The 22,880-nt window shown below is 42.6% G+C and overlaps 1 protein-coding gene across 1 annotated transcript in view; it reads left to right on the top strand.

Annotated features, from left to right (window-relative positions):
• The window catches only part of LOC149445864 (vomeronasal type-2 receptor 26-like), a 56,377-nt gene that overhangs the window by 18,197 nt on the left and 15,300 nt on the right, over positions 1-22,880 (top strand). The window contains exons 4-5 of the mRNA XM_089653314.1: positions 11,074-11,310; positions 21,440-21,560. Of these exons, the coding sequence (XP_089509440.1) occupies positions 11,074-11,310; positions 21,440-21,560 (358 nt within the window). The remainder of the gene's footprint in view (positions 1-11,073; positions 11,311-21,439; positions 21,561-22,880) is intronic.

Genomic DNA, 22,880 nt, shown 5'->3' with positions numbered 1-22,880 from the left:
TGGGGGTGGGGGGACCTCTGTATCATCTCCCCAAATCATTATGTTTAACCCACCCTGTGCCTGTTTAAGGGGTACAGGGTGTGTATGTGAATGTCCCAGTCTTGTGCATTTGTGTGTTTTCCTTTGTCTAGGCCACATGGTTGTCCAGTGTTTGTTTGCCATGTGCTACACCCCATTGTGCTGTGTCTTCCTGTCCAGCCAACTATTATGGGATGTACTGTTTGTGTATTGGTGTGGGGGTTTGTCAATATCCTTTGCCATGTGTTTCATCCCATTGTTCTGTGTCTTGGGTTGGTTGGGGTGGTTCCCTGTAGCCCTTCCCACTGATAGCGCGGGCTGATGATGTATTTCCTGTTCCTGGTTGTGTTTCCCCGCCCTCTGTATATATTCTGTGTTTTGTGTTAAAAATAAAGAGTTGGCTTCCTGTATTAGGAAGAGCTGGGTGCTGTCTATTTTCCTGAGGGATTTCAAGGGTGTGGTCCGTGGATGGTGTTCGGACAGGGGAAGCTGCAGTATAACGGAATATACCCAAGTGTGGTCGGGTACCGGTTCCGTTACAGCCAGCTAGCTTGGATTAGTGAGTTCCAAAGCATGGGAGAGGCTCTGGAGAAGTCCTGGAGGTAAGCATAGGAGGAGTTGTTGAGGGAGCTAGAGATCAGGAGGTCTTGGGGGAGAGAAGAGGATGGTTTGAATTATATTTTGAAATGAGGCTGATGATGTAGCTCAGGGCAAAAGTATGGATGGCTTTACATGATGCTCTTGTTAGTAGTTAAAATTGTATTTGTTGGGTGAGTGGAAGGCAGTGGAGAAATTGGCAAAGAAGGTTGGTGGTTAATGAGCTGTTGATAAGGTGGATGAGTCTAGCAGCACTATAGATGGGATAACGTGTAGAGATAAGCCAATGAGGATGAGTTACTATAGTCGAGGTGAGAGATACCAAGAGAGTTATTTAATAGCTTGGTGGCATCATTGGGAAGAAGGGATGTATTATGAAGATGTTATAGAAGTTAAGGCAGCAAGATTTGGACAATGATTGGCTGTGAGGTCAAAAGAAGAAGTCAAAGTCCAGGACTACACCTAGCATGCCAACATAATGGGATGGATTAATGATTGTGATATATTAAAATCAGGGGACGGCACACAGGGGAAGGAAATATACGTTTTTTTGCAGATTTTAGCATTTGAATTTGCAAAGGGAATTTGTTCTGAGACTTCCCTCTGCCAGACCTTGTGATCTCATGTCTGAACAGGGAAAAGGTATACTTTTCATCATGTGTCCCACTCTGGCCGATGTCTGAATAGTAGCTGCACTGATGGACACCAACCAGACATACCTGTATCTTTTTAGAAGACTTCTTAAAAATTCCGTTACTTGAACAAAAAACAATAGAACAGTTTTTGACAAGTCATTTAATAAAAAAAAAGCAGAGCATTCACCTCAATATAACAGGTCTGACAGTTGCCAGTCAGATGTAAACAATTGGGCAGAGCTAGTGGTGGCATAGGCGGTGACATCACTGTTAGCCACACCTACTGTATTTGTTTATATCTGACCTGCAAGTGTCAGACCTATCATATTGAGGTGAGTGTTCAGCGGGTGCAGGCAGACCTCAGGTTTTATTTGTTATTTTGGTGAGTTGGTGTCATCAGGACAATGCTGGACGCCGTGATTGACGGTCAATTACTATTTTTTGGCTTATTTTTTAATTAAAGGACTTGTCAAAAACTGTTCTTTTGTTTTTTGTTCACTTAAAGAAATTTTTCAAAAGACTGGTCTCTTTTTTTTCTACTGAATGTAACCCTGTAGTGAATGGGTAGGGGTACAAGTACCCCTTACGTATTCACAAGGGGAGACGGGATCAGAGTGCCCCCTTATTTAAAGGGGTACCCTGATGCTAATGAGCCAGGGTTGTGGGAAAGAGGCCCTTGTCCCTATCAGCATGGCACTGTCCCCATGCCAAGGGCACATAGTTTGGTAAGCCGCAGGAAAGGGGGGAGCTCGATCTCCCCCCTTTCCTGCCCTATCAGGTCTGTGCTCGGATCAAGGGTCTAGTAGAAATTTATTGGGGACCCCTTGCTTTTTTCCTTCATTTTTTCGGGGTGAGGTTCCCAAAGGTGATCCTTTGATAAAGTCGTAATGACAAAATGCGTCAGTAAGTGACATCAGACACCATCCGGAAGTTGTGTGGTGGCCATCTTGGATGAGGTCTGATCCATAGAAACTGCACAACAAACGCTAATGTACATCCCGTGCTTGTCAGCTCTTTTTTATTGAATAAATAATCCTCTGGTTGTGATCTTACTATGCGATGTTTGCCCATTTTATCTGGATCTATATACTGACATTGGTGGGAATATCAAGAGCGATATTGTTTGGGAAGAAATCTTTCTATCCAAGGCTTTTTTGTCCATAGAGTCTGGTAAGGTGCATGGATTGTGAGGTGGTGGATCACTTGATTGCTTTCTATATTGGGGGTCACTTGTTTGGAAGATAAGGAGCACAGAGCGGCACTATATGTAATCTATCAGTTAATAATATCACACTATATGTATAATCTTTTGGAGGGTACGATCACCTATGAAGAGGAGTACTAGAGGAAGAGTTCACAAATTGAAAAGATTTGAAAATTTGTAAACAAGGTGAACAAGACATACCCAGAGGGTAAGGGTATGAATTACAGATATCACAAGTTGGCACCTGGTGGAATTTATGGCACGGATTGAGCACATTTTTGTGAGTGTAATTTATTAGAGTTAATTTTATGTGATAAAGGTAATGCACTATGTACGGTTTATATACATTTTTTGAGGGCTAAAGATGAAGAGGAAGATACTGTATAGTTTGGAAGATTTTGAAAATGAAACATCTAATGATGTTCCCCACACATGGCTAATGGGTAAGGTAAGGTCTACAGGCTGGAAAAATCTGTATGTAAATGGACAGAAAACTGGCTAAAAGATGGTATTCAGAGAGTAGTGGTTAATGATTCATACTCTGAATGGTCTAGGGGTGTCAGTGGTGTACCCCAAGGTTCAGTGTTATTAGTGGGGTACCCCAAGGTTCAGTGTTATTAGTGTGGTACTCCAAGGTTCAGTGTTATTAGTGGGGTACCCCAAGGTTCAGTTTTTGGACTCTTACTTTTGAATATATTTATAAACAATATAGGGTCTGGGATTAAAAATCCCATTTCAGTCTTTGCAGATGACACCAAGCTGTGCCGGGGAATAACGTCCTTACAGGATGTCTCCAACTTACAAGCCGACCTCAATGCTCTGTGTAATTGGGAGACTATGGGGCCAATGAGGTTTAATGTTGATAAATGTAAGGTTGTGCACTTGGGGGCTAAGAATATGCATGGAACATACATACTGGGGGGGGGGGGGACCACTGAGGTGAGTCAATGGTGGAGAAGGATCTGGGGGGGTCAATGGTGGAGAAGGATCTGGGAGTTCTGGTAGATCACAAGCTTAATAATGGCAGCAATGCCAAGCTGCGGGTTCTAAAGTGAGCAAAATCCTCTCTTGTATTAGGAGATGTATAGACTCCAGAGAGAGATATCATATTACCCCCCACCCGGGTACAAATCATTAGTAATGCCTTATCTGGAATATGCAGTACAATTTTGGGCACCAATTCACAAAAAAAACTTTGGGGAACTGAAGAAAGTGCAGAGAAGGGCAACCAAACTGATAAGAGGCATGGAGGAGATCAGCTATGAGAAAAGATTAGAGGAACTGAATGTATTCTCTACTGAGAAGAGGAGATTAAGGGGGATATGATCTCCATGTATAATACATAAGTGGGGATATGATCTCCATGCATAATACATAAGGGGGATATGATCTCCATGTATAATACATAAGGGGGGATATGATCTCCATGTATAATACATAAGGGGGATATGATCTCCATGTATAATACATAGGGGGGATATGATCTCCATGTATAATACATAAGGGGGGATATGATCTCCATGTATAATACATAAGGGGGGATATGATCTCCATGTATAATACATAAGAGGGATATGATCACCATGTATAATACATAAGGGGGGGATATGATCTCCATGTATAATACATAAGGGGGATATGATCTCCATGTATAATACATAAGGAGGGATATGATCTCCATGTATAATACATAAGGGGGGATATGATCACTATGTATAATACATAAGGGGGATATGATCTCCATGTATAATACATAAGGGGGGATATGATCTCCATGTATAATACATAAGGGGGGATATGATCTCCATGTATAATACATAAGGGGGATATGATCTCCATGTATAATACATAAGGGGGGATATGATCTCCATGTATAATACATAAGGGGGATATGATCTCCATGTATAATACATAAGGGGGATATGATCTCCATGTATAATACATAAGGGGGGATATGATCTCCATGTATAATACATAAGGGGGGATATGATCTCCATGTATAATACATAAGGGGGATATGATCTCCATGTATAATACATAAGGGGGGATATGATCTCCATGTATAATACATAAGGGGGATATGATCTCCATGTATAATACATAAGGGGGATATGATCTCCATGTATAATACATAAGGGGGGATATGATCACCATGTATAATACATAAGGGGGATATGATCTCCATGTATAATACATAAGGGGGGATATGATCTCCATGTATAATACATAAGGGGGGATATGATCACCATGTATAATACATAAGGGGGATATGATCTCCATGTAGAATACATAAGGGGGGGTATGATCTCCATGTATAATACATAAGGGGGGATATGATCACCATGTATAATACATAAGGGGGATATGATCTCCATGTATAATACATAAGGGGGGATATGATCTCCATGTATAATACATAAGGGGGGATATGATCTCCATGTATAATACATAAGGGGGGATATGATCTCCATGTATAATACATAAGGGGGGGATATGATCTCCATGTATAATACATAAGGGGGGATATGATCTCCATGTATAATACATAAGGGGGGATATGATCTCCATGTATAATACATAAGGGGTGATATGATCTCCATGTATAATACATAAGGGGGGATATGATCTCCATGTATAATACATAAGGGGGGATATGATCACCATGTATAATACATAAGGGGGGGATATGATCTCCATGTATAATACATAAGCGGGGATATGATCTCCATGTATAATACATAAGGGGGATATGATCTGCATGTATAATACATAAGGGGGAATATGATCTCCATGTATAATACATAAGGGGGGATATGATCTCCATGTATAATACATCAGTTGTTCATATAGTGAACACGGTGTAGTTATTCCCCCTGAGGTCATCACAGAGGACAAGGGGGCGCTCTTTATGTCTAGAGGAAAATAAATGTAATCTCCAAACATGGAAAGGTTTCTTCACAGTGAGAGCTGTGAGAATGTGGAATAGACTCCCTCAAGAGTTGGTTGTGGCCAGCTCAGTGGATTGCTGTAGGAAAGTCCTGGATTCTTTCTTGGATACACAGAATATAACTGGATATAACATTTATAGGTAAAGTTGATCCAGGGAATATCCGGTTGCCTCTCAGGGGATCAGGGAGAATTTTTTTTCTCCTGCAGGAGCAAATTGGATCGTGCTTTCCTGTTTTTTTTCCTTCCTCTGGATCAACTGTGGGTGTAGGATTATAACTTTTTTTTTTTTTATGGTTGAACTGGATGGACTTTTGTCTTTTCAGCTAGACTAACTATGTAACTATGTAACTATGTAACGTATCTCATTATAACTTATTGTACGATGATGTGATGAGTGGCCACCTTTGCAACTTGTATGCTTCATAAAACTGAATTTGGTGGCTGGCGTTTTAGGAGTATCCCCTATTTATATAGCAATGAAAATAGTGCTGCAACCCCAACAGCCCACAGCAATCATCAGGATATGGTTGAACTGGATGGACTTGTGTCTTTTTTCAGCCAGACTAACTATGTAACCTTTGCTAAGTGGAAGAGTGAGTTTGCTAACAAAGTTGGCAGTGCCTCCACCCAGGACAGGGCCTCTGTGGACAGAGAGGATTTTCTTCCTGGGAAATTAATCAGTAATCTAACACAGTCATTGGGAGCTGAGGAACTACTGCAACCAGCATATAGCAATAACCACAAGTATATAGATGTACACCAGTATGGAAATAATACAAGCCTTATATAGGAAAGTACATACGTCCAATGTACAAACAGGTACTATCAGCAAAGAGCCCAGCAAGAGTCCTGGGGGAATTGTGCACATATACCCGGGTATATATAGTGAATAAAAACACAAAGTAGGGAAAGTGAACGCTAACAGTCTAAGAAAGCTGCTGTAACACCAAAGGATACCAAATAACCTCCAAAGCATCAAATATAAAATAAGGTGCAGCGCTAAAACTCCAACCACATCTGTGAAATTTCAAAAATCAACAAACATATGATTATTTGAATATGATTATAAAATAAATAAATAAAGTGACATTGTGACAAAGTGCCAAGAAAATCATTCAAATTTAAGTGACTCAGCGTCAGGGCAGGAATGATGGAATGGGCAGGCAGGCCTATGGTAAGGTCACGCAGCGATTGACGACAGCCACCACCCACAGACCAGAGTCCTTCAGGGTGTGGAATCTAAGCTCCAGGCTACCCTTCGCTAGAGCCCCTGATGGTGGGGATGGACTTGACACAGCCTGAGACCAGGTCGTGGCCCCCCGAGTAACTCCAGCTGCGGTAACGACTGCTGCCAATGGCGTAAAGCTGGTGGGAGCTAGATGGGAACACGTGTAGCGTAGTCAGACAGGCCGTGTCAATAACAAAGGAGCAGACAGTACTAGACGGTAGCAGAGGCGGACTGACCATTTGGAAACTCGGGCACTGCCCGAGGGCCCAGGGTCAGTAGGGGCCCCATGAGATGCCCCTAGTACCTTTTTCATGGGCTTTTTTAAGTTTGGGCAAGGACACAGGGGCCCCATGATCCCCTATTGCCCGGGGGCCCCATGAGTTGTCAGTCCGCCCCTGGACGGTAGGCAAAGAATACTCAGGTCACGGGCCGGGTTCATCAACGGGAGGTCAGGTAAAGGGTTAAAGCAGTGAATGGTCTTGTCCAAGCTGAGTCGGTTACCAGGAGAGCAACGAGAACAGAACAAGAGCTTTCGACAAGGAAACATACAGGACACGAATGCAGAGAGCACTTGCAGACAGCAAGTTTAAATGTGATCAGCCACACCCTTCTAAGGAGGAGCCGCAGAAGCCTGAAGGCATAAAGGTTCCCACCATGCTTTGCAGAAATCTAAGATGGATGCCAGCACATGGAGATGCACAAGCTCTGAGGAAAGGTAGGACCTTGACACTCAGAGGTAACGTGAAGTCCATCACTTTCTAGTGACCAATAGTGTTATTATAGTTCTGAAATGTTGTCTGAATACAAAGTGTATGGAAGATCTGAAATCTTCAATCATAAGTGCTCCATCCGGTATTTATGGCGATGTGACCAATAGTATAAAGACTGCACACTCACCAGATGCGCAATCAATGAGCACATTTAGAGACAATACTCTCAGTGGATGAACTGGAGGCTCCTTTAAGGATGGATATGGTCTGGTCAGGTATTCCCCTCACTGCTCACTCTGCTGTCAATATGGCTCTATCACTCCTTTCCTGTAGCTCTGCAGGTTGTTAAAGCTCACAGGGAGCCCAGAAAAGAGGAGGCCAATAGCGTGATACTGAGAAGTAGCGGACTCTCAGCTGTATACAGGCAGCATCCCTATGCAAACACTCAGCACTCAGACCTCATGACTACCTCAGCTCACCCCGGCAACAGCCACTTCCTGCTTCTCCAGGCACGTACTATCACCAAGTGAGAGTATTGTCTCTAAATGCGCTCATTGATTGCGCATCTGGTGAGTGCGCAGTCTTTATACTATTGGTCACATCACCATAAATACCGGATGGAGCACTTATAATTGAAGATTTCAGATCTTCCATACACTTTGTATTCGGACAACATTTCAGCACTATAATAACACTATTGGTCACTAGAAAGTGACGGGCTTCGTTACCTCTGAGTCACTTAAATTTGAATGATTTTCTTGGCACTTTGTCACAATGTCACTTTATTTATTTATTTTATAATCATATTCATATGTTTGTTGATTTTTGAAATTTCACATATGTGGTTGGAGTTTTAGCACTGCACCTTATTTTATATATAGCTAATAATAGAGAAATTGTACCTCCGGATGAATGTTGCAGCAAAGTCCAGTTTAGACATGTGTAGCTCGTTTCATTCTGAATTGAAATTCGGACTAAAATCATTATTCAGAGATTTGGATGTATCCAAATCTCTAAATTCAATAGTAACAAAATTTCAACAAATCTAAAATAAATTATGTTGAGACAACAAAATTCATTTTATGTCATTCGGATGTTTGAAGCATCCAAATGAACCGAATGATCCAAATTGATTTAAATAACAGCTGATTGTTAAGGAGCGGACAGGCGGCCAGCCGCCACATCGTTACCAACCATGACCCATCTGCAGTCAGCAGAATAGACAGCACAATGTCAGCAAACAATACCAGCTTTCAAAATTTAAAAAAATAAAATAAAAAAGTTTGGGGGTCTGGTTTGGATTTTAATGGGAACTCCATGCCAATATTAAATAAAAAGACATGGGGTCCCCCCAAAATAAATATCAGACCCTTAGATCTGGTATGGATTTTAAGGGGAACCCCATGCCAAAATTAAACAGAGATGGCATTGGGTCCCCCAAAATCCATACCAGACTTTTGAGTATGAAGCCCTGCAGGCCAGAAAAGGGGCAAGAACAAATAAATGCTGACCCACACTAAAAAAAACACCACCCACTGAACACGACTTCCATCCAGGGACACACAACGAATGACAGGTAAAGATGGGGGCGGGGTCACCCAGTGAATCACCGGGTGACCCCACCCCACATCTACCTGTCATTGGGCAAGTGTCACACACAGAATGGCAGGTTGACATGGAAGCGGGGTTACCTGGTGACATCACCGATGGACCCCGGCCCCATGTTAATCTGTCATTCGACAAATGACACTTACCCATAATAGATAGACTCGGGGGTTGTTTCACCCAGTGTGTGTTTTTTTCTTTTACTTTTTGAGACTTTCTGGTGAATGAGTAGGGGTATTATGTAACCCATACTCTTTTACATGGGGCGAATGGGATCTGGGGCCCCCTTGTTAACTATTTCCCAACCGTGCTATAGCCGAAGGATGGCTACACGCGGTTGTATAGTTCTGAGACGACGCCCATGGATGTCATTTTAGAACACACACCCCCTGCGAGTCACTATATCCGCTCTCCCCGGACCCCGCATTCACTATATCCAATCTCCCCAGACCCCGCATTCACTATATCCGCTCTCCCCGGACTCCGCATTCACTATATCCGCTCTCCACAGACCCCGCATTCACTATATCCGCTCTCCCCGGACCCCGCATTCACTATATCCGCTCTCCACGGACCCCGCATTCACTATATCCACTCTCCCCGGACTCCGCATTCACTATATCCGGTTTCCCCGGACCCCGCATTCACTATATCGGCTCTCCCCGGACCCCGCATTCACTATATCGGCTCTCCCCGGACCCCGCATTCACTATATCGGCTCTCCCCGGACCCCGCATTCACTATATCTGCTCTCCAGGGACCCCGCATTCACTATATCCAATCTCCCCGGACCCCGCATTCACTATATCCGCTCTCCCCAGACCCCGCATTCACTATATCCGCTCTCCCCGGACCCCGCATTCACTATATCCGCTCTCCCCGGACCCCGGATTGACTATATCCGCTCTCCCCGGACCCCGCATTCACTATATCCGCTCTCCCCGGACCCCGGATTGACTATATCCGCTCTCCCCGGACCCCGCATTCACTATATCCGCTCTCCCCGGACCCCGCATTCACTATATCCGCTCTCCCCGGACTCCGCATTCACTATATTCGCTCTCCCCGGACTCCACATTCATTACATCCGCTCTCCCCAGACCCCGCATTCACTATATCCGCTCTCCCCGGACCCTGCATTCACTATATCCGCTCTCCCCGGACCCTGCATTCACTATATCCGCTCTCCCCGGACCCCGCGTTCACTATATCCGCTCTCCCCGGACCCCGCGTTCACTATATCCGCTCTCCCCGGACCCCGCGTTCACTATATCCGCTCTCCCCGGACCCCGCGTTCACTATATCCGCTCTCCCTGGACCCCGCATTCACTATATCCGGTCTCCCCGGACCCTGCATTCATTATATCCGCTCTCCCCAGACCCTGCATTGACTATATCCACTCTCCCCGGACCCCGCATTCACTATATCTGCTCTCCCCGGACCCCGCATTCACTATATCCGCTCTCCCCGGACCCTACATTCACTATATCCGCTCTCCCCGGACCCCGCATTCACTATGTCCGCTCTCCCCGGACCTTGCATTCACTATATCCGCTCTCCCCGGACCCCGCATTCACTATGTCCGCTCTCCCCGGACCTTGCATTCACTATATCTGGTCTCCCCAGACCCCGCATTCACTATATCCGCTCTCCCCGGACCCCGCATTCACTATATCCGCTGTCCCCGGACCCCGCATTTACTATATCCGCTCTCCCCGGACCCCGCATTCACTATATCTGATATAACTTATCAGAAGATAAGAGGAGGGCACTGAAAAAAGGAGAGGATCAGAGAATACAGGATCAAACACAATGTGGAGGATTAAATCCTTAGGCTCCACATCAAGTGTAACAAGGATGATTTACTGCATATCAGAGGCGGACTGACCATTTGGAAACTCGGGCACTGCCTGAGTTCCCGGGGTCCGTAGAGGGCCCCATGAGATGCCCCTGGTACCTTTTTCATAGGCTTTTTTGAGTTTGGGCAAGGACACAGGGGCCCCATGATCCCCTATTGCCCGGGGGCCCCATGAGTTGTCAGTCCGCCCCTGCTGCATCTACAGACTGATTGTACTGTTGTAGATTTAGTAACACTTTAACTTGTTTGAGGTTTTTCTTTCCTCCAGTTGTATAAATATGTGAAACAAATAAAAAATCCATTTAAGACGGCAGACAGAACGACCTTATTTGATGAAAATGGTGAATTTCCTTTCCACTACAAGATAGTAAATTGGATGAAGTCTCTCCACCATCTTAGTGTAAAGTCTTCGGATGTTGGTTTCTACACACCATGGGCTAAAGAGGAAGACCAATTTCACATTGACCCCAAAAAAATAAAATGGAACATAAACAATAATAATACGGTGAGGAGGAGCACATGTGACAATCACTTTTCATGACATTGGCCCCCCCATTGTACAGTTTCCACCACAAATGTGTAACAATTATAGTCAAAAGACATTTCTTAGTGTCACCCATTAAATCTATTGCTTTAAAATATGATATTATCCTTATCTGCCCGTCACACATCAGTATAAATACCACAGAAATTAAATAAAATATTTTTAGAGATTTATCCTGAACTGCGGGGTCCTCTATGGACAACGACTTCTGTCCCCCGGGTTAAATGATAGAAAGTTTCTCCAACCCGGAACCTTCTCTCATTTCCTCCTGTTTGCTCTGGTAATTGTACCATTGGAAGCATTTTGTTATGCCTGCTGTTGCTACCTGCAAGGCTGACACCATTCAGTCTACAAAAATAGTTTTTTCTATTAAAATATTTTTTATTGCACTGTAACCATTAGCCGCCCGGCCTATAGCCGTTTGGCGGCGGCAAAAATGCTGTAGCTTTCCGGGTTATACGCCATTTGGCGTCCTCCCGCACATGCGCAGTTCGCACGGTTGCAGAGCCGTGCAGCGGCGCGATCTGTCACCGGCCATGTACCTCGGACACGGCCTTTGACATATCTGAGTACCGGCCCTCGTTGCCGGTACCATGTGACCTGCTGTGACCAATCACAGCAGGTCACATGACAGTTGTATACAATGGATGGCTTCATTCATGCCATCCATTGTATACTAGTGCCTAGCTGTGAATGGTCACAGCAGGTCACATGCATATGTCATGTGATTAGCTGTGGCCAAATCACAGTTAAGCACAAAAAAAAAAAAAACCTGAATGAATCGATTTCATTCTGGTAAATGCTTGCTTATAGCAAAGTAATTCTTTTCTATAAGCAAACTGTGTAAAAAAAAAATACTGATCACTTCCCCAAAGTAGTACAATGTTACTATGGTAACATTGTACTACTTTGGTCATAGTAAAATATGAAAAAAAAATCTTTAAAAAATTATAATAAATGTAATAAAAAATTAAACATATTTAAAAAAACAAAAATAAAATTAATATATATATATATTTTTTCATACTGTCACCAGTCAGTGTCCCTGATCACCGCCATGCCAGTTATATGATGACGCTGTACTGCACTGGTGACAGTATGTAAAAAAAAAAATAGTGAAAATAATTTTTTACATTTTTTCATTTTCCGAAAAATTATGACAAAAAAAATACAACTTCAGAAAACTCGCCATGCCTCTTATGAAGTACATCGGACTGTCTACTCTGCAAAAAGGGGTCATTTGGGGGATATCTGTACCGTCCTGACATTTGGGGGGATATCTGTACTGTCCTGACATTTGGGGGATATCTGTACTGTTCTGACATTTGGGGGGATATCTGTACTGTCCTGACATTTGGGGGATATCTGTACTGTCCTGACATTTGGGGGATATCTGTACTGTTCTGACATTTGGGGGATATCTGTACTGTCCTGACATTTGGGGAGATATCTGTACTGTCCTGACATTTGGGGGGATATCTGTACTGTCCTGACATTTGGGGGATATCTGTACCGTCCTGACATTTGGGGATATCTGTACTGTCCTGACATTTGGGGGATATCTGTACTGTCCTGACATTTGGGGATATCTGTACTGTCCTGACATTTGGGGGATATCTGTACTGTCCTGACATTTGGGGGATATCTGCACTGTCCTGACATTTGGGGGATATCTGTACTGTTTTGACATTCTTGAACCTCAAGAAATTAGATTGGCTGTCAGTACTTCAGGATTGATCAATATTCAGATCTATACCATAGTTTGTGAACTCTATAACTTTCCTACAAACTAAATAATACATCCTAATTTGGGTTATTTTCCCCAAAGACATGTAGCAGAATACATCTCGGCCTAAATTTATGAAGAACAATTATTTATTTGTAAACTTTTATAACAGAAACAAAGAAAAACTTGTTTTTTTCCCACATTTTTGGTCTTTTTTTGTTAATTTAGCAAAAAATAAAAACCCCAGCAGTGATTAAATGCCACCAAAAGAAAGCTCTAGTTGTGTGAAGAAAATGATAACATTTTAGTTTGGGTACAATGTTGTATGACCGCGCAATTGTCATTCAAAGTGTGAGAGCGCTGAAACGTGAAAACTGGCCTGGGCAGGAAGGTGTAAAATTGCCCGGTATTGAAATGGTTAACCACTTCAGTACCGGACGCGTTCTCCCCTTTCCTGCCCACGTCAATTGTCATATTTCAGCACTATCACTCTTTGTCCTCACGGGACGTTCTTACAGCGGCTGTTTTTGGTTTTTGGGGTATTTTTCAACAGCCAGTAAACCCCCCAGCATGTTATCCTTGGTGTCCACACACACACAGACTGGAATCAGTGTTTTATGGCTGGAAAAAAACCCAAAACTAGTGGATTCTAGAGGAGTTTTTTAGCTGTAAAGTCCTCATGCACACGGGACGTTTTTACAGCGGCTGTTTTTGGGCAACACTATACCCAAATTACATTTTTAGAATTTTTTTTTAGACATATCTTTTATAAATGAAAAACAATACAAAAAAAATTGTGAAAAAACACAAAATTTTTCTTCCTTTCTGTTGTAAAGTTTTGCAAATAAATAATCTTTTTTTCATAAATTTATACCAAAATGTACTCTGCTACATTTCTTTGGTAAAAATAATAGAAATCAGTGTATATTTTTTAGTTTCTGTAAAAGTAATAGAGTCTACAATCGAAGGTATACAGTATATACAGTATCTGAAAATTGATCAATCCTGACATCCTGACAGCCTACAGTATTTCTTGAAAAAATGTCAGGACAATACAAATATCCATCAAATGACAACCGTTTTTGAAAAGTAGACATACAAAGGTATTTAATAAGAGGCATGGTGAGATTTTTTAAGTAATTTTTTGTCCCTTTTTTGGTAAATGAAGAAAAATATTTTTCTGTCCCATTTTTTAATGACATACTTACACAAGAGCAGTACAGCGGCATCATATGACTGATATGGCAGTGATACTGACTAGTGACAGCATGTAATATATACAGTTGTGACCAAAATTATTCAACCCCCACTGAAATTGAGTGTTTTGGCCAGTTTGACATTGCTTTTGATCATTCAGTCATCTTGCTTACATTTACATTAAAGAGGCACTTGTAGGTCAGACAAATATAACATAACAGTTATAATGAAATAACCACAAATGTCTTTTCTGTGCTCACAGCATTATCAGTTTTATTCAACCCCCAAGTGACATTCAATCTTAGTACTTAGTACAGCATCCTTTTACAGTTATAACAGCTTTTAAACGTGAAGCATAGCTTGACACAAGTGTCTTGCAGCGATCTACGGGTATCTTCGCCCATTCTTCATGGGCAAAGGCCTCCAGTTCAGTCACATTCTTAGGCTTGCGCACTGCAACTGCTTTCTTTAAGTCCCACCAGAGGTTCTCAATCGGATTTAAGTCTGGTGACTGCGATGGCCACTCCAAAATGTTCCAGCCTTTCCTCTGCAACCATGCTCTAGTGGACTTGGAGGTATGCTTGGGATCATTGTCCTGTTGAAAGGTCCAACGTCTCCCAAGCCTCAGGTGTGTGACGGACTGCATCACGTTTCCATCCAATATCTCCTGGTACTGAAGAGAATTCATGGTACCTTGCACACGCTGAAGCTTCCCTGTACCTGCAGAAGCAAAACAGCCCCAAAGCATGATTGACCCTCCACCATGCTTCACAGTAGGCAAGGTGTTCTTTTCATCATAGGCCTTGTTCTTCCTCCTCCAAACATAGCGTTGATCCATGGGCCCAAACAGTTCTAATTTTGTTTCATCAGTCCACAGAACACTATCCCACAACTTTTGTGGTTTGTCCACATGGCTTTTGGCATACTGCAGTCGACTCTTCTTATTCTTTGGAGACAGCAAGGGGGTACGCCTGGGAGTTCTGGCACGGAGGCCTTCATTACGCAGTGTGCGTCTTATTGTCTGGGCTGAAACTTCTGTACCCACATCTGACAAATCTTTTCTCAGTTCCTCAGCAGTCACACGGGGACTTCTCTCCACTCTACGCTTCAGGTAGCGCACAGCAGTCGAAGTCAGCATCTTCTTTCTGCCACGACCAGGTAGCGTTTCAACAGTGCCCTTTGCCTTGAATTTGCGAATGATGCTTCCTAAGGTGTCTCTTGGTATGTTTAACATCTTTGCAATCTTCTTATAGCCATTGCCCTTCCTGTGAAGAGAAATCACCTCTTCTCTTGTCTTCCTGGACCATTCTCTTGCCTTCACCATGTTTGTAACCACACCAGTAAATGTCTAGAAGGAGCTGAGTATCACAGTCATTTTAAAGCTGCCTAATTGGTGCTTATTATGCTTGATTGCTGCTCGGTGACATCCACAGGTGTTTTCAATACCTGATGGAAAGCACCTGTATGAACCTCTGTTCTTCAGAGTGGTAGTCTTTAAGGGGTTGAATAATTGTGGCAATGAAGAAACCACATAAGAACCATTTACTACTGTATTACATAAACAATTGATGTCATTTTAGTTGCATTTGGGTAGTTACAACGTCCTTGTAGGATTTGATTCTGAATACAATTCCAAATGTACACTATAGTCCCTAAACCCCTTTACAGCATTGGGGGTTGAATAATTTTGGTCACAACTGTATATATATATACAGTTGTGTTCAAAATAATAGCCGTGTGTTGACAAAAGTGAATAAAGCTGAAAATCCTTCTAATAGCTTTTATTTCCATCCACACAAATGCATTGGGAACACGACACATTCTATTCCAAATCACAACATGAAGAAAAATACATCAAATTTGTGTTGTTCCTCTAAAAAAATGGAAGAAAAGTGAATATTAGACGGTTCAAAAAAATGGCAGTGTTTGTATTCTTCTTTACAAACTCAAACATTCACTATATAAACTGAGAAATGTTTGAAGATTTTGCTTTCCTTTGAATGACTTCATGAATATTTGGTTGTAGTCGCACTGTTTCTGAGAACTGCTGTACATCTGTGTTGCATGGAGTCCCCCAACTTCTGGCCCCTGTGATCAGGTATTCCAGCCCAGGATGATTGGACCACATTCCACAGTTCTTCTCTATTTCTTGGGTTTGCCTCAGAAACTGCATTTTTGATGTCACCCTACAAGTTTTCTATTGGATGAAGATCCGGGGATTGGGCTGGCCACTCCATAATGTCCATCTTGTTGGTCTGGAACCAAGATGGTGCACGTTTACTGGTGTGTTTGGGGTCGTTGTCTTGTTGGAACACCCATTTCAAGGGCATTTCCTCTTCAGCATAAGGCAGCATGACCTCTTCAAGTATTCTGATGTATTCAAACTGATCCATGATCCCTGGTATGCGATAAATAGGCCCAACACCGTAGTATGAGAAACATCCCCATATCATGATGCTTGCACCACCATGCTTCACGGTCTTCACAGTGTACTGTGGCTTGAATTCAGTGTTTGGGGGCCGTCTGACAAACTGTCTCCACCCACTAGACCCAAAAAGAACAATCTTACTTTCATCAGTCCACAAAATGTTGCGCCATTTCTCTTTAGGCCAGTCAATGTGCTCTTTGGCAAATTGTAACCTCTTCAGCACACGTCTTTTTTCCAACAGTGGGACTTTGCGGGGACTTCTTGCAGATAGCTTGGCTTCACATAGGCGTCTTCTAATTGTAACAGTCCTCACAGGGAACGTCACACCTTCTTTCATCTTCCTGGAGCTGATTGTTGGCTGAGTCCGCCCCATTTTGGCTATTCTTCTATCCATTCCAATGGTAGTTTTTCGCTTTCTTCCACGTCTTTCAGGTTTTGGTTGCCATTTTAAAGCATTTGCCATCATTTTAGCTGAGCAGCCGATCATTTTCTGCACTTCTTTATATGTTTTCCCCTCTCCAATCAACTTTTTAATCAAGGTACGCTGTTCTTCTGAACAATGTCTGGAACAACCCATTTTCCTCAGAATTTCAGAGAGAAATGCACTGTAACCAGCATGTACAACATTTGCTGCCTTCCTTCCTTATATAAGGGCAATAATTGCCACCTGTTTGTCAAAGAATGAATGACCTCACTAATAGAACTCCACACGGCTATTATATTGAACACGCCCCTTTCAATGAGTGATTCAATGACACAGAATCAGCAGCATGCATGTCATGACTGTTGGGTCTGTTGGATTTCTATGACTCTACTACACCTGCTAGAAAATTATTTGCCATGTAGAAATATCATTTCTACCAAAACCAGTGATTGATCCAGTTAGTGATGTCTGACTGCTATTATTTTGAACAAAATTATATATATATATATATATATATATATATATATATATATATATATAAATATAGGATAGAAAAGGTCTACACACCTCTGTTAAAATGTCAGGATCTGTGATGTAAAAAAATGAGTCAATGATAAATAATTTCAGAACTTTTTCCACCTTTAATATAATAATAATAATAATGTGACCTATAATCTGTACAACTCAGCTGAACAACAAACTGAAATCTTTTAGGGGGGGAGTAAACATAAAAAACTAAAATAATCTGGTTGCATAAGTGTGCACACCCTTACACTGATCCTTTGTTGAAGCCCCTTTTGATGTGATTCCAGCACTCAGTCTTTTTGGGGCGGAGTCTATCAGCATGGCACATCCTGACTTGGCAATATTTGCCCGCTCTTCCTTGCAAAAACACTCCAAATCTGTCAGATTGCGAGGACATCTTCTGTGCACAGCCCTCTTCAGATCACTCCACAGATTTTCCATCGGATTCAGGTCTGGGCTCTGGCTGGGTCATTGCAACACTTCCCTCTTCTTCTGGTGAAGCCATTCCTTTGTGGATTTGGATGGATGCTTTGAGTTGTTGTCATGCTGAAAGATGAAGTTTCTCTTCATGTTCAGCTTTCTAGCAGAAGCCTGGAGGTTTTGTGCCAATATTGACTGGTACTTGCAACTGTTCATAATTCCCTCTAACTTGACTAAGGCCCCAGTTTCAGCTGAAGAAAAACAGCCCCAAAGCATGATGCTGCCACCACCATGCTTCACGGTGGGTATGGTGTTCTTTTGGTGATGTTCAGTGTTGTTTTTGCACCAAACATATCTTTTGGAATTATGACCAAAAAGTTCACCCTTGGTTTCATCAGACCAGAACACATTTTCCCACATGCTTTTGGGACACTTCAGATATGTTTTTGCAGAATTTAGTCGGGTTTGGATATTTTTCTTCATAATAAAAGGCTTTTGTCTTACACCCCTGGCCCAGACATATGAAGAATACGGGAGATTGTTATCACATGGACCACGCAGCCAGTACTTGCCAGATATTCCTGCAGCTCCTTTCATGTTGCTGTAGGCCTCTTGGCAGCCTCCCAGACCAGTTTTCTTCTCGTCTTTTCATCAATTTTGGAGGGACGTCCCGTTCTTGGTGATGTCACTGTTGATGATGTCACTGTTGGTGATGTCACTGTTGCACCATATTTTCTCCACTTGATGATGACTGTCCTTACTGTGTTCCATGGTATATCTAATGACTTGGAAATTCTTTTGTACCTTCTCCTGACTGATACCTTTTAACAATGAGATCCCTCTGATGCTTTGGAAGCTCTCTGTGGACCATGGCTTTTTCTGTAGGATGCGACTAAAAAAATGTCAGGAAAGACCGACTAGAACAGCTGAACTTTATTTGGGGTTAATCAGAGGCACTTTAAATGATGGCGGGTGTGTACTGATTCCTATTTACCATGATTCTGAATGTGATTGCTTAATTCTGAACACAGCTACATCCCCAGTTATAAGAGGGTGTGCACACTTATGCAACCACATTATTTTAGTTTTTTATGTTTACTCCTCCCCAGAAAAGATTTCAGTCTGTTTTTTTAATTGAGTTGCACAGTTTATAGGTCACAGTAAAGGTGGAAAAAGTTCTGAAATGATTTATCTTTGTCTCGTTTTTTTACATCACAGAAACATGACATTTTAACAGGGGTGTGTAGACTTTTATCCACTAATATATATATATATATATACACACATACATACACTATATTGCCAAAAGTATTGTCCCCGCCCTCCAAATCATGGGATTCAGGTGTTCCATTCACCTCCATGGACACAGGTGTATACAATCAAGCCCCTAGGCATGCAGACTGCTTCTACAAACATTGGTGAAAGAATGGTTCACTCTCAGGAGCTCAGTGACTCCAAGCGTGGTCCCGTGATAGGTGGCCACCTGGGCAATAAGTCCATCCGTGACATTTCCTGGCTACTAAATATTCCTCGCTCAACTGTTAGTGGTATTATAACAAAGTGGAAGCAACTGGGAACAACAGCAACTCAGCCACCAAGTGGTAGGCCACGTCACATGACAGGGCGGGGTCAGCGCATGCTGAAGCGCAAAGTGCGCATAAGTCACCGACTGTCTGCAGAGTCAATAGCTAAAGACCTCCAAACTTGGTGTGGCCTTCAGATGAGCCCAACAACAGTGTGTAGAGAGCTTCATGGAATGGGTTTCCATGGCCGAGCAGCTGCATCCAAGCCTTCCATCACCAAGTGTAATGCAAAGCGTCGGATGCCGTGGTGTAAAGCACGCCGCCACTGGACTCTAGAGCGGTGGAGACGTGTTCTCTGGAGTGACCAATCATGCTTCTCTGTCTGGCAATCCAATGGACGTGTCTGGGTTTGGCGGTTGCCAGGAGAACGGTACTTGCATGACTGCATTGTACCAAGTGTAAAGTTTGGTGGAGGGGGGATTATGGTGTGGGGTTGTTTTTCAGGGGTTGGGCTTGGCCCCCTAGTTCCAGTGAAGGGAACTCTTAAGGCGTCAGCATACCAAGACATTTTGGACAATTTCATGCTCCCAACTTTGTGGGAAGAGTTTGGCCCCTAACTCTTCAAACATGACAGCGCACCAGTGCACAAAACAAGGTCCATAAAAGACATAGATGAGCAAGTTTGGGGTGGAGGAACTTGACTGGCCTGGCCCAATACCTTTGGCAATATAGTATATATATATGGGAGGGAGAGAGAGCAATTTTCAAAAACAAAATCTTAAACATTTTTTCCTTCTTTTACAATTATTTTTTTCTTTGTAAAATTTTTTCGCTACATACCGTGACCAGAACACTGCAGTGTTACCATAGTGATACATTACTACTCTAGGGAGGTGATCAAGATTTTTTTTTTTTTTTTTACACTATGATTGCCTACAACAGTCATGATCATTGTTATAAGCAGAGATGAGCTGACGGTTCAAGTCGAAACCTAAGTTTGACTCAAACATTGGCTGTTCGTCGAACGTATGGGGTGTTCGGCGGGAAGTTTGTGCCCCATAATGCAATGCGCTTATGGCGCATTGTGATCGGCCAAAGCATTGCACCTGGCCCATCACTAGTTATAAGCAGTCATTTGTATAAATGGCATCCATTCATAGCCATTATGTACTATTGTGATAGCTGTGATTGTCCACAGCTATCACATGCTACAGGGGCACTGTAATTGGCCCTGCCTTTACCATGTGACCAATCACTGAGATCATCACAATAGTATACAATGAATAGCTATAAATGAAAAACAATTGTGTACATTTGACATGTACCGGCCCAGTACAATAATCTTTTTTCACAGCGGGTGACAGATTGAGCAATGCAACTGCTGGAGCGCACAGGAGGTGAGTGACTAACGTGCTCCCGCTCAGTCATCTTTTCACTATAGGCCAGGTGGGAGGTAGTTAAAGTGCATGTGAACGTGAAATCTTTTTTTTTTCAGTGTTTGTCATCATGTCTCACTGTATTCAATTTTTATAAGCATTTAATTTTTGTGAATCCTTTTCAGCTTCTTACCCAGAGATGACACCAGTAGCAGCACTTCCTGTAGCAGGCTGACAACTCTAAACCACTACCTCAATATTAGCAGCAGCATTGTCAGCCGGCCATGAGTCCTCCTCCAGGGTGAGGCAGTGGCTTAGTGTTGTCAGCCTGAAATAGGAAGTGTTCTTCCTGGCAGGATCTCCAGACTGTACACAGAGAGGCAAGATGGCGGCTCTACTGGGAAACAGATCTTATTGAACCTCCATTGTTATTTAGCACAATTATACTTTTTTTTCACTTTCTTTTAGAAGCTGGAATCTCGCTGTGTGGACTCTTGTTTGCCCGGATACAGAAAAAAGGCAAAATCTTCAATCCACTCTTGCTGCTATGACTGTGCCCCATGTTCAGAAGGGCAAATATCTAATAATACAGGTATACCTTATTTTTGTATATACAGTTTTATGGGCAGCACAGTGGCTAAATGGTTAGCACTTCCACCTGGCAGTACTCGGGTTGTTGGTTCAAATCCCAGGCACGGCACCATCTGCCTTGAGTTTGCATGGTCTCCCTGTGCCTGTGAGGGTTTCCTCCAGGTTCTCCAGTTTTCACGCTAAAGACATGCTGGTAGGTGAATTGGCTCCGGTCTAAATTGGCCCTAGTATGTGTATGTATGGATGTGAGTTAGGGACCTTAGATTGTACACCCCTTGAGGGTTAGGGACCTTAGATTGTACGCCCCTTGAGGGTTAGAGACTGATGTGAATGTACAATTTACTGTATATGTGCGAAGCGCTGCATAAATTGACAGCACTATATGAGAACCTGTAATAAATAAATCTATTAATGGTTTTTAACTTTACATTGAAAGCCACAGATGTGCAAAAGTTGAAATTTTCTTTAACTTGAAATTTTCCACATTTTGTCATGTTACAACCAAAAACATAAATCTATTTTATTGGGATTTGATGTGATAGACCAACACAAAGTGGCACATAATTGTGAAAATGATAAATGGTTTTCAAACTCTTTTACAAATAATAATCTGAAAAGTGTGGCGTGCATTTGTATTCAGCCCCCTTTACTCTGATACCCATAACTAAAATCTAGTGAAACCAATTGCCTTCAAAAGTCACCTAATTAGTAAATAGAGTCCCCCTGTGTGTCATGTAATCTCAGTATAAATACAGCTGTTCTGTGAAGCCCTCAGAGGTTTGTTAGAGAACATTAGTGAACAAACAGCATCATGAAGGCCAAAAAAACATACCAGACAGGTTAGGGATAAAGTTGTGGAGAAGTTTAAAGCAGGGTTAGGTTATAAAAAATATCCCAAGCTTTGAACATCTCATGGAGCACTGTTCAATCCATCATCCGAAAATGGAAAGAGTATGGCACAACTGCAAACCTACCAAGACATGGCTGCCCGCCTAAACTGACAGGCTGGGCAAGGAGAGCATTCATCAGAGAAGCAGTCAAGAAGCCCATGGGAACTCTGGAGGAGCTGCAGAGATCACAGCTCAGGGGGGAGAATCTGTCCACAGGACAACTATTAGTCGTGCACTCCACAAATCTGGACTTTACGGAAGAGTGGCAAGAAGAAAGCCATTGTTGGAGGAAAGCCAGAAGAATTCCCGTTTGCAGTTTGTGAGAAGCCATGTGGGGAACACAGCAAACATGTGGAAGAAGGGGCTCTGGTCAGAGGAGACCAAAATTTACATTTTTGGCCCAAAAGCAAAACACTGTGGGGTTGATTTAC

Source organism: Staurois parvus, unplaced genomic scaffold, assembly GCF_062004578.1.
Source record: "Staurois parvus isolate SC_StPar_1 unplaced genomic scaffold, SC_StPar_1.0 ptg000706l, whole genome shotgun sequence".
Taxonomy (NCBI): domain Eukaryota; kingdom Metazoa; phylum Chordata; class Amphibia; order Anura; family Ranidae; genus Staurois; species Staurois parvus.
Note: the sequence above shows the minus strand (reverse complement) of the source record. Positions and strands in the feature narration are given on the sequence as shown.